We start from the raw sequence: 13,333 nt of genomic DNA, 5'->3' as shown, positions 1-13,333 counted from the left end.
TTTTTTTTTTTGGTGGAGCCGGGAATTGAACTCAGGCCCTTGCACTTGCCAGGAAAGCGCTTATTCCACTGAGCCATCTCCCCAAGCTAAAAACTATATTTTTGATACTATGTGCATTGTCCTTAGAATAAATTCAAGAATTAATATGAGAAGGAAAAAGGCTAAGTCCTCCCTCGTCACCAGCATTTCCCCTTGAGAGGCAGATACTACTAAGAGTTTCTGATCTTTACTTCCAGGGTTTTCTAAATATAAATGTACAGATCTATCTCTTTTGTTGTAGTTTTTCTCAGTAAAAATACAGTTATAATATTCATTAGTTGTTTCTTTTCATTCAAGGATAGTTCCTGTGTAACTTATTTTTTTTTTTTTTTCATGCACACGTTTTATTATTTCTACTACACTTTGTATTCCTAAAACAAAGAGAACCTCACTAGGCGTGATATCATTAGTGGCACTTACAAATGTTTATTTCATTGAATGAAATTTACATAGCCTTGCTTTCTTTTTTTTTTTTTTGAAAGCAGCTAACTAATAGAATGATGTGTAACTTTTATTAATGTGTAGAACTAGCATGTAAACCTTTTTATAAAATAACCTGTTGCCATACAGATGGTGACATCTGCTGTCATACAGAGAGTAGTTGGAATTCATAGTCATTTATCAGTTAGATAGGCCTTTTAGGTTTTTGTCTTTTTAAGAAAAACCGACAAAACTAATTTTCTTAATAATTTCACAACAAAGACTATAATAAAAATTTTTATTCATCCAACATGTGTTTTGAGTTCCACTATGAATCAAGAAGTCTTCTAAGTAGTTGAGCAATGCTAATAAGACAAGGTTCTTATTCTTACGGGGTATACATTTCCAGAAATGAGTAGTAAATTATTAGTGAGATAGTACTGCATATTTGAAACTCCAAAGGTAAGCATTTAACTTTTTTTCCTGAAGGAAAGTATGATATTGCTTTTAGACCTCTAATCATGCCAGTTGGTGTGACTGATGATAGAAAATTATTTGCCATAGTCTTTTTCTTTTAGAATAATAATTTTTTTCAAATGGTTATAAATCTTCAAAATTAGCACTAGGTTCTTATTAAGAAAACAATTGTTTCTTCTTATTTTCCCTAGTTCTGAAAAGATGGAGGAAAATTGGGGCATCATGTATAATTTAATATTCTTGGTTTTGTTGTAGAAACTAGAATAAAAATCAGAAGTTAGGAATCAAAACAAAGCATAATTCTCCTAGGCCTTTTTCTAGCTACCTCTCATTTCTTTTTTTCTTTTCTTTTCTTTTTTTTTTTTAATTTTAAGTATTTGGTGCAGGGTCTCACTACACAACTTGGACTCATAGAGATTCTCCTGTTTTACCCTCCTCAGCACTGAGATTATAGGCCTGTTCCACCACACCTAGTCTTGGTGGCAGGCTCTGCATGCTGGGGCAGGGTGGGGCACAGCATGTGGTACCAGGGATCAAACCCAGGTCTTTGCTCTTGCCTACACAGGTGCTTAGACTGCTGAACTATCTCTGTGGCCCCCAGCTCCCACTATTTTAACAGATCTTTGGCTTTGTTTTGTCTGACCTTAATTTGCACTTAACAGAACTCCAGTGCTTTGTTTGAGTCAGAGGTGCGAAATCCAGCCTTCAGTTTAACTGTATCTGGGTTTTAGAATAATAATAGTATAATACGCCTAGGAAAAATACGTGTTTTTGCAGTTCATCCAATTATTATTTTTATATCAACTTGATACTTTATCATTTAAACTAGTTTTATGAATTTAAAGAATGAAACCATTTTTTAAATTAGTTTTTGATATTTGATAGTTCTATAAGAAAATATTTATATCAAAATAGGAATGCATCATCACAGGTTTTGGACTGTCAGGGGGAGAGAGTATTTTCTGTATCCCATGGAAGGAGTGCATTATCATTAAGAGCCTTGAAGTAGACAAAATATTACATCTAGAATTTTCCTTAACTTTCTTCTTTAACAGATTCCACACCAAATCACCCATCGCAGACGACACCAGCTCAAAAGAAAACTCCTAGTTCTTCATCCCGACAAAAAGATAAAGTTAATAAAAGAAATGAACGTGGTGAAACTCCTCTACACATGGCCGCTATTCGTGGTGATGTGAAACAAGTGAAAGAATTAATAAGCTTAGGGGCAAATGTGAATGTGAAAGATTTTGCAGGTAAGACTAGTAATTCAAGATTCATGTTCAGAAGTTAAAATAGATGCTGGTTATAATTTAGTACACATTCTACTGTTTGTTTGCAGAAATGAAAGTTCTGAAAGTATATATTATAAAAATTTTGGAGTGTGTAGAGAAATCCTGATCACTTTTCATGTCAGTACTCAAATTTTTACATATTAAATTTACTTTTTAGTTGACATTGTCCAATTGTTTGTCCAGTTTACATTGTATTCTGAGCAAATTTGTTCAGGTTATAACTCATTCATACTTCAAGAAAGTTTAGAACCTTGAATATGAAGATTATAAGGAAGTAGTAATATTTTTAATTTTTCGGATTGCATACCAGTACATTCTTAGTATCAAGTATTGAAACAATAACAATATTAACAGTAACTTTACAGAGAACAGTGTAGAAAGTCCCCTTAGTTTCACATAATATAGTACCCCATTTTCCCATTCCTCTGCTTTTTTCTCTTCCTCAGAAATGTTATTGACAATTTGGAGGTTATCCTTTCAGTACATTTAACTATATATAGGCTTTTAAAAAGCAAAATTATTCTCTCTCTGTTGGTCTATAATCCTGCACCCTGTCTGTAATGTCTTACAGGTCCATCTGTCACTATGTGTGGATGTGTCTGCTTCATTTTTCACAGCTACTTAATACAGTGCAGCTTTCCATAAGCAATTCTGTAGTGGACACCTATATTTGTGGGCAGTTATAGAACTGTTTCAGTTGAATTGAAATTGTTGGATCAAATGAGATGCATTTTAAATTTTTTGAAATGAAGGCAGACTGCCCACAAAAATAATCCTCTACTTTTTTTTTTTTTTTTACTTCCACTAATATATATATGAAAGAGCTAGGAGCAATGCCCAGGGCCTGTAGTCCTAGCTACTCAGTGGTTGAGGCGCAAGAACTTGGGCAACATAGCAAGATCCTGTCTGCAAAAAAAGAGGAAAGTATGTGAATAAGCCTTTGTCCTCAGATCTTCCCTAGACTGGATATTATCAACTTAATGATGTGACAAATACAAATTTTATTTTGGATTCCTATAATTAGGAGTGAAAGAGTAGTTCTTCTGTCAAGTTGGTGGTGGTCTTAAGTAGCTGCTTCATCGCTCTTTTTTTCTTCCGCACATGTGTGATTTAGTGTTGGTGTGTTATACATAGGTTTATACAGCAAAGCTTGTACTAACTTCAGTTAGTGCAATTTTTTTGTGGCAGATTCCAGGCTATCCTTGAAATCACAGCAATCCTCCTGCCTCATCCTCCCCAGTGCTGTGATTACAGGTGTGCGCCACCATACCCAGTTGAATTTACTCAATTTAGACTCAATTTAGAGTTGATGTGTCACACATCAGCCTATCTACACAAGTGGAACTCTGGCACAGACCTGTAATCCCAGCACTTGGAAGGCTGAACTAGGAGGATTACAGAGAATTTGAGGCCAGTCTGAACTATGCAATGAGACCCTAACTCAAAAACATCTAAATAAGCCTGTCTGTATGTACATATCTTGAATTCATTCACATGACCTATCTGTTAAATTACTCTTGGCTTTAGGTTGGACGCCACTGCACGAAGCTTGCAATGTTGGATATTATGATGTTGCCAAAGTTCTGATTGCTGCCGGAGCCGATGTCAACACACAAGGACTAGATGATGATACTCCACTCCATGACTCAGCTAGCAGTGGGCACAGAGATGTAAGTGTGCAAAGGAACCCAGCCCAGAGTAACTAAGACCTTTTCTTAGCTGTAGATATTGTCATGTCTCATTCATTACTTCACCAGTACATCTGTATTTTTTTCTTTTCTTTTGGTAGTAGCGCTAGGCACTGAACCCAGGCCTCCTGTGCTAGGCAAGTACTGCCCCAGCACCCGTTTTCTACTTTTTTTTTTTTTTTTTTTTTTTTTTAGTTGTTTATGGAAGGGTCTACAGGTTATTCACTACTAGATTGGACTTGTCTTGATTCTCCTATTTACAGCCTCCTAAGGGCTGGGATTACACCATGATGCCCAGTCTCAGTTGCCATCTCAGCATGCTCAGTTGCTGTCTCAGCACACCTTAAGGCGTGGCTGGCATGGCATGTGGTGGGATCTGAACCCAGGTCTCTGTGCTTGCCTAAGCACAGATTAGTCTGCTGAGCTATCTCACTGGCCTACAAATCCAGTTCTTGCCTGACAGGTTGCTAATTAGGTAATCTTAAAAAAGTTACTTCTCTGAATTTCCTTGTCTTAAAATTATACAATAAAAGACATCCTTGAAGGGGACGTTGTGAAGAAACAAAGACATTGTGTGTAAACACATCTTGAAGTCTAAAATGTTAGAAAAATGGTAGAAGATGTTTAGAAGCTATCTTTGTGTACCTATATTTCAGATGTATCCAAATACCTAGGGACTAAAAATTCACAAGTTAAAAGTGCCATTTTTCAGTGTTTATCAATGAAAATTTTTTGAGTGAGGAAAAATGTAGTCCATAAATACTATTTTTTCTAAGCTAGTCTAGCTTACCATTGGAGCATTCTTTCCACTCATCCCTGGGTGATTTCTACATACAGTAGGACCTTGGTTCAGCTCAGTTGCAACCAGAATCATGGAACGAATTCTATGACCAAAATCATGGAAAGTATTAAGTTTCTGTACTGAAGCTGCCCTATATTTGTGTGGTAGCACTTACTACATTCTTTTTACTGTTTGTTTGTTTAGTGTCATGTTTCCTGAGTGGTATTTGATAGGAATGTCACATCCTTTTGTGTTTGTGATTCTCTAAAGACATATCCCATGGAAGTTGAATGTAAGTGTAGATAAAGGAATGTACAGATGCTTGATGACTGGGGAGAGACAGGAGGCCTGATGTTTGACTCTTCAGGTTTAACAGCTTGAGGATGTATTGCCCTTCTCTCTACACTTACCAGAAAGGAATTTATTTTCTGGTTATAGTATTTAAAGTATACTTTTACCCTTTTAAAACAAGCATTAAATCTTGTACAGCAATTAACCACTAAGAAGAATATATGCAGTGTATTATTTGTTGAAACTGTACTTCCAATTTGATTTGAAACTGTCTCATTGCTGTTTATCAATAAAACTTTGAAAAAAAAAAGAAAGAAAAAAAAAAAACCAAAAACCCAAGCATTAATGATACTTTATCAAAGGTAAGTGATTTTCCTTTAAGTTTGATTACTTAAAGATTTTGTTTCTAAGCATAATTTTTAAAACTTAGGTCTGTGACCAAGGCGTGTTTCTGTGAGTGCAAGTTTCTAAATGTGCACATAGCTGAAGAATATTTTCCAGAAGCTGACCTTTGAGCTCATTCACTTAGAAGGACTTAAACACTATTTCCAGTCTCTAGAGCAAGCCTGGAATGCTGTTTTCAAAAGACCTTTGCTTTGCTTTCTGCAAACATGCCTAGGAGAGTGGGAGTCAGAATTCAAGAACTGTTGAGAGCCATTTTCTCCATTTATTTATGCCCAATGAAGACAGAAATGAGAGTTACCAAAAACTATTTCTGTACGTCTGTACCATCCCTTATGTACCTATATGTAAGAACTGGGTTTTATTCACTTGGTAATAGTCATGACAGTTTCATCTATGTAATGATTCTTTTTTTTTCCCCTATATTTTTAGGGAAGGGTCTACAGGGTGTTCAGGGTCCCACTACTAGATTGGACTCATAGTGATTCTCCTGTTTACAGCCTCCCACGTGCTGGGATTGCAGGCGCGCACCACCACACCCAGTCTCTATAAAATGACTCTTAAGGTGGGAGAAGCAGCTTGTTCTGTAGCCAGGTCTGCATTATTTAAGAGTATGAGATACAGCTTGCTATCAGTCTTTGGCTTGCTGTTTATAGTGTATTTACTCATAGTATACATGTATAGTAGTCTCCTTGCCAATTCTGCTTTAAATGCCTGTCATTTTTCTTGTGTCATCATTTTTGCTGCCTGTTACACTTTACACAACTTCATGTTGCCTAAAATTCATGTTAGAGTAAGAACAATATTCGTATGTTCTGATAATGGTTTTTTGAGGATGTTTGAATGAACCATCTGAGCCTGACTCATCATCATATTTATACAATATTTATTTGCTGCTTCCTGATGTTGGTAGAAAGCTTTCAACAGTATTAAGATCCTTTATCTTGCTTACTTGTTGTGCCCTCTAGTCTGAGTAAATAAGGCTAAAAGTTGTAAAACTTTCAGCTTGTTCACCGTGGTCTTATTTATAATAACTAAAAAGGTTTTTTTACTTCTCAAATCCTTTTTTTTTTTAAATTTATTAATTTATTTGTGGGGGGGGCAGCTCAGCCCACCTGGGGGCGGGGCTGGCTGGCATGTGGTGCTGGGGGATTGAACCGCGGTCCCTGTGCTTTGCTAAGCTTGTTTTAAGTAGGTGCTTTAGACCACTGAACCATCTCACCAGCCCTCAAATCCTTACAATAAAAGAGGAAATTCTATTTTGTTAATTTAATTTTAAAGCTGGGAATCAAACCCAAGACCTAACACATACTAGGGAAAGTTAACAGCCATTGAGTTGCAGCCCTCATTCCAGGGGAGAATTAAAAAGATAAAAGAGTCACAAAGACAAAACTAGAAGAAATAGAAAAGCATGATTTCTTTTCTTTTTTTTTTTTTTTAAAGAAAAGCATGATTTCATAAGCTAGAGGAATGAGAAGTTACTGTCCAGGACAGAGTTAGGTAAACTTGTTTTATACAAGCCAGAGTGAATATTTTGTTTTATAGGCCATCTCTGCTGCATCTTTCTGCTTCTCCTTCCTCACCTCCCCACCCACCCCTGACCCCTGTCTTTTTTTTTTTTTTTTTTTTTTCATTTTCTTTTATTATCTCCTTGACACATCTGCAGGATGATTTTATTTTTTTCTTCACATCTTTATACTTGCTTTTTTTTTTTTGTACCAGGGATCAAACTCATGACATTGCACTTGCCAGGCAGGCGCTTAAGCCACTGAGTTATCTCCCTGGCCCTATAGATGCAAATTTTTTTTTTTTTCATAAGAAAGAGGCTTAATATTTTTCATAGAGAGAAAAGACAATAGTTGTTGCTTATTTGAGTGCATTTCTATTAGTTTTTATTGTTGTGCTTCATAAAACCTTGCCTTTATCTATAGCCTCACTGTGTACAGTAATCATAGTTTTTTGAAGCTACTCAAGAATGCTAATAAAAAAAAGATGCTAATACACTTTATTTACTATAATTCCTATCTGATAAAAGAAAATTAACATTTAAAATCAAATAAGCAGTATCTTTCTAATATATTTATGTTGATAGGAAATTCTGTTTTGATTAGAACCAAATTATCTTTTTTTAGTAATCCCTTAAAAATATAAAAACTAAGCTAGCAGACCACATTTGGGCCAGAACAAATAATTTATGCACTTCTGATTTAGAAGAGATGAGAAAATGGAAACAAATAGTTATAGTCCTGAATCTCAGAAAAACTAAAGCTCAGGAGTAGATGGCACTAGTTAACCCTGGAAGTGCTGTTTAGCCCTGGAAATGATCATTAATCTGAAGCTTCTGCCTTCATGTTCCCCGCCCAGCCCCCCTGGGCCTTCTGGCTCCACCGTCTCCACCTTAGGTGTCTGCAGTATGGCAGTAGGTGGGGGCATAATTGTTCTCCAGCAGCCCTTGAAAGTTAGCTGAGCTTTCAAAATCCGATAAAGATGAAGAATCAAGAGAAAGAAAATACAAACAGCTGGGACCATGGGCCCATGAGTAATTGTTCTTGTCATGTGCTCTGTTCTCTGAGTGTGTAGATTGGCTCAATAATTTCATGATTTTATTTATTTTGAACCTTCATTTTTAAATACTTTGTTTGAACTTCTTCATTTACTGTATGTTGTTTTAAATTGTTCCCTCAGTGATAAATGTAGTTAATATTTATCTGGTTTTTTATTTCAACATGCTTTTAGATGCTATGGTACATTTTCTAAGAACCAGAAAGCACCACAGTTATGTGTTGGAAATACAAAGTCTTGAGTTCATGAAGCTGATAAGAGTAAAGGGGCAAAATGTATTAATTATAGTTTAGGTTCCTATATGATTAGAACATACCAGCATTAATGTAAATGAGAAAAATCAAGAAGAGAAGGGAAGGCAGCACGGTTAGTAACAAATACTTGGCATCTCTGTGATGCAGAGTGAAAATGAAAATTGGTGATGACGCCCAGAGACTGGGTGGCTTTCTGTGCCAGTCGTGCCAACTAGAAAGGGATAAAAGGTGAGGTACACCATTCAGTGAACTCCACTTGGGACTTGTGGGGTTTAGCCTCTTGTATTGAAAAACACAATAATACATTAAATCGGATAATTAATTCTAATATTTGGAGTTGGAATTGAAGGAAGAAGGCTGAGAAAGTAAGCAAGACAGTAAATGAGTAAATCACATGATTATTGTCACATTCAATAGAATGGGTAAAAATTTTACCAAAGTGATGTATGCCAAAGCATGAGATAATAGATGAGGGGCAGAGTCAGGGGACCGTCGTGAGTTTAGATCCTTATGGTCTTAGATAAGCCTTTTTGTTGTACTGATGCAGTTAGAACAATGAAACTTGGTTTTTAAAAAAGTCAGCACAGCTGGGAATAATGGTACAATGGCCCATGCACTCCAGGAGGGGAAGGCAGAAGGATCACATTTGAGGCAGCTTGGGAAACTTAGCAACTGAATACAACCCTGTCTCAAAATAAAAAAGGACTGGGAATGTAGCCCTGTGCAAAGGCCCTGGGTCTAGTCCCAAGTACTGTGGCAAAAATAAAAGTCAAAGCTGCCGAAGTGAATCCTTAGAGCCTTAACTGACTTGAAGAAAGTTTCTTCTCATCTGTGTTTCATTTGATTATTGAAGGTAAAAGAAATCTGAGTTGGAAGGATTCTTTTCTAGATAAAGAGAGATTATAAGAAGAAAGAGGGAACAAGGTGAGAAAAAGGACAAAAAATGAAATGATGACTAGGCAGACCTTGGTTTAATAGAGCTGGAAGCTTTTATAATTTGCTGGTGGAAAAGAACTCTTTGAGACTAGGTTTCCAAATCCTAAACACAGAACACAGAATGAGATACAGGAATTTGTAAGGGTCTCTTGGAAGTGAAAGGCATTTGAAGGCCAAGTTCCCTCTACTCTTAGTAGAGCTGCACAGGCTGCTGATAGTTTAGGTCCCAGAGAGGTGGGAGGAGTAAATGAAGAGCCCTGGCGGCCACACTAGCTTCACACACCAGAGGAACCCTGGGACTGCTCAGAGGTGCCTTGGCCCCACTGCAGAAGGCTTAAGCAGCTTGTTATCTGTCCCTCAGCAGAAATTTAAACCATACATAGGCAAATAACTCAATAGATAATTATTGGCTTCATGGTGAAGTAGGAAGAAAAATGATACGTACTAAAATAACTTAAATATTTAAATTTTAAGGAGACAGTTTATAGTAGATGGGAGGTCAACAGATATGAGGAAGGATTTTGATGAAGATGAAATTAGAAAAAGTGATGATTAGAGGATTTTTTATTTTATTTTGTATGCGACAGGGTCTTAGTGTATAGTGCAGGATGACCTTGAACATACTTATGTACCCACACTGGCCTCAAACTCGGCAATCCTCCTGCCCAGCCTCCCAAATGCCGGGGTTACAGGCACACACCGCCACACCCAGTACAAAGAAATGATTAGTCAATGAATCATAGATGTAGAGTAGATGAAATAACATAGTAATGTTATCAAGTGAATGGTCAAAATGATGCCTTTAAGGAAAGAGCTAAATCCTCCTCCCATTCAATATTGCAGATAGTGAAACTGTTGCTTCGTCATGGCGGAAACCCATTTCAAGCTAATAAACACGGGGAGCGGCCAGTGGATGTAGCAGAAACAGAGGAATTGGAACTGCTGCTGAAGAGAGAGGTGCCTTTGTCTGATGATGATGAAAGTTACACAGGTTTGTTTTTAGATCATCTCTATCCCATTGCTGTGTGACATCATGTTTGATAACATTCCAGAGTCATTTATGATACATAAAATGTCTTAGTACCTTAAAGAATACTAGTTAGTTGTTAATGGAATGATGCCTCGCTGCCAACCAAGAATGGGAAGCTGATGAACTCTTTGCTACACACACTTCGAGTGAAAGGGGTCATGGTACCTTGCCCTATTTCTAATGCTTTCCCCATAAATCACGGAATTGCTTCTTTGTTTTGTTAAGGAATGCCACAGAGCCTCTTCTTAGGCATACCTACCAAGTGCTACTCTGGCTTCTAGTCATTCTTTCATATGTGGTAGAGCTACTAACCTAATCTTTCATGTCTTCCTGTGGTTAATGAGTCTCCTTGTATGTTGTTTTGTGATTTAGGTGATTGAATTCTGGGTGGTGTTACAGGGTAGAGGTAATTTATTTACAAATAGTTTTTAAAAGAAAGATCCAAAACAGTATTTTGGAAAACTATTGGCATGCTTGGAGTTAAACAATTTCAATGTATAAATTACAAAAAAGGGAGTGCCTAATTGGCAAGTGCAAGGTCCTGAGTTCAATCCCGAATACTTAAAAAAAAAAAAAAAAAAATTCTTGGGCAGACCAGATAGCTCAGTGGACTAAAGCACCTGCTCAGGCAGAGCTCAGGGACCAGGGTTCAATCCCCAGCACCACAAGCTGTGCCAGCCCCTCCCCTGGGGTGCGCTGAGATGGCCATTGAGACTGGGCACCTATAATCACAGTGCTTGGGAGGCTGACAACAGGAGGATCATTACAAGTCAGATCTATGTAGTTAGACCCTGTAGACCCTGTACTAAATGCATAAAATTGATATATAAATATATATACATATATATGCATATATATAAAACTTTTGTATGTTAAAGAAAGTAATTCTACTTTGTGCAGATTAAAAAAGTTGTCTATTTCTGTTAAAAATCAGTGAAAAATGGGCTCGCCAAATAGCTCGGCAGATTAAAATGCCTGCAAACAGGTACAGGGGCCAGGGTTCTATCCCTCCAGTCTGTAGTGCCGGCCCCACCTCTGGGGTAGGGCAATTGAGACTAGGCGTGGTAGTACACTCCTGTAATCCCAGCATTTGGGAGGCTGTAAACAGGTGGATTACTATGAGTCTGATCTAGTAGTGAGACCCTAAATACCCTATAGTCCCTTCCCTAAAATACAAAAAAAGCCATATTCATTCACATTTAATTGCAGCTATTTTCTAATAAAACATCTATAGTTTGAAGTAGAAAGTGTTACCCTGTACTTTTTTTTATATAATACAGCTTCATTATCTTTCATGTGGAAGAACATCTAAAAGAACACACCCTCAAAATGCAACATTGAGGGGCTGGGGAGACAGCTCAGTGGAATAAGCACTTGCCTGGCAAATGCAAGGGCCTGAGTTCAATTCCCAGTTCTGCAAAAAACAAACATTGTTACTGCTTTATTGTACAAAGATTAGTTGTAGGTTTGGAGAGATAGCTCAGCAGTCTGAGTTCTTCCCTTGCAAGTGAGAAGACCTGAGTTCAGTCCCGGTACCACATGCCATGCTGACTCCAGAACCCCAGGAGTGCCGTGCCCATCCCAAAACCAGGCATGATAGCACATGCCTGTAATCTCAGCACTGGAGAGGCTGTGACAGGAGGATCACTAAAAGTCTGAACTGCGTAGTGAGACCCTATCCCAGACAAACAAATAAAGAAAATTCCAACTGATTGAGATAGTGCCAGATTATGAGTAAAATAATACCGGCCTGCCATGCCAGCCCCACCCCTGGGGCACACGATTGAGACTGGGTGTGGTGGTGCACACCTGTAATCCCAGCTCTTGGGAGGCTGTAAACAGGCAGATCACTACAGATCCAATCTAGTAGTGAGACCCTGAACACCCTGTAGACCCCTCCCTAAAATGAAAAAATAATAATCTTAGAATTAAAATTCTGGGTATTGACCCTGACTGCAAAAGAGATGCCTAAATAACTATTGTAAATATCATCAAATGGACTGTAAATATGAGGTCACACCTGAAAGAGGAAAAATAAAGTAATAACAGTCTGGAATTTTAGTATCAAATTAGACTAGAACATTTGAGAATAGGAGGTGACATTAAAAGGTATAGTAAACTCATTTCAAACAAGTCAACTTATACAATAAATTTGTCTGTGATAGTTGAAAATAATGCAGTTAAAAATGCTTTTGTGGGGGAGGGTTACCAGGGATCAAACTGAGGACCTCACACTTGCCAAAGCAGGTGCTGCACCACTGAGCTAAACCTCTAGCACCAAAAATGCTTTTAAAAATTAAAAAACAAAGAGTTATAATAGTAATATTAGACAAAGAATTCTTGTATAAATCAGGCAACATTGCATAACAGGAATAATTTTGTGATAATAAAGGGTGCATATAATTCAAGGTAAAGATTAAATTGTGTTGCCCTGTTAAGGACCAGGTAACATTGTACAAATATATAAAGCAAAAGATAGAAAAACAAGGCAAGAATTAACACATTACTACCTGGAAACTTGGATAATTTTTCCAGTAAATATAATCTCTTCAAAAAAATTTTTATATATATATAATCTCTTCCTAATACCTCAGAGTTACAGATACTGCATATTTAACTATCAGCACTTACAGGATGAGGCCAGAGTTGTGTTGTATTTGCTAAAAGAATAAAAGCCAATGAGCTTTCTGAAGAAGTCAGGAAGGGGGGTGACTAGATTCAAAGACAAAAGCAAAATATTAGAAAAGGAAAATAAAATGATTAGGAAAAATATCGTCTGAGTATTAACATAAAACAGATTTTCTTTTTTTTTTTTTTTTTAATTGAAAGATTTGTTTTGTTTTGTTTTTGTGGTACTGGGGATTGAACTCAGGACCCTGCGCTTGCCAGGCAAGTGCTTATTCTACTGAGCTATCTCCCCGGCAGATTTTCTAATATTACTAAACAAAAAGTAAAGCTTTTAAGTTTCTGGTCTGACAAAATAGACAAACATTTCAAAAATCTAATCATGGAAATTCATAAGCATCATTAGAGTAAGAAATTGACAGAAGCACAAAAGTATAATTTTTTTCAGACTTGAACAAATACTAAATATAGATCTTACTAAAAACAATTAAAGCTGCACTGACAAAGGTTCTACAATCTGAGGTACAGGATCT

General features: G+C 37.0%; 1 protein-coding gene across 4 annotated transcripts in view; it reads left to right on the top strand.

Annotated features, from left to right (window-relative positions):
- The window catches only part of Ankrd12 (ankyrin repeat domain 12), a 116,042-nt gene that overhangs the window by 60,310 nt on the left and 42,399 nt on the right, over positions 1-13,333 (top strand). For 3 of the 4 annotated variants that reach the window (XM_004645044.3, XM_004645043.2, XM_023705274.1), the window contains 3 exons: positions 1,992-2,192; positions 3,759-3,901; positions 9,989-10,136. In XM_004645044.3, coding sequence (XP_004645101.1) covers positions 1,992-2,192; positions 3,759-3,901; positions 9,989-10,136 — 492 coding nt within the window. Of the gene's footprint in view, positions 1-1,991; positions 2,193-3,758; positions 3,902-9,988; positions 10,137-13,333 lie in introns of those variants that run through there. The other variant, XM_023705275.1, reaches the window with a different exon arrangement.

The sequence above is a fragment of the Octodon degus genome, unplaced genomic scaffold, assembly GCF_000260255.1.
Source record: "Octodon degus isolate 3935 unplaced genomic scaffold, OctDeg1.0 scaffold00216, whole genome shotgun sequence".
Lineage (NCBI taxonomy): Eukaryota > Metazoa > Chordata > Mammalia > Rodentia > Octodontidae > Octodon > Octodon degus.
This window is presented reverse-complemented; position numbering and strand designations above follow the sequence as displayed.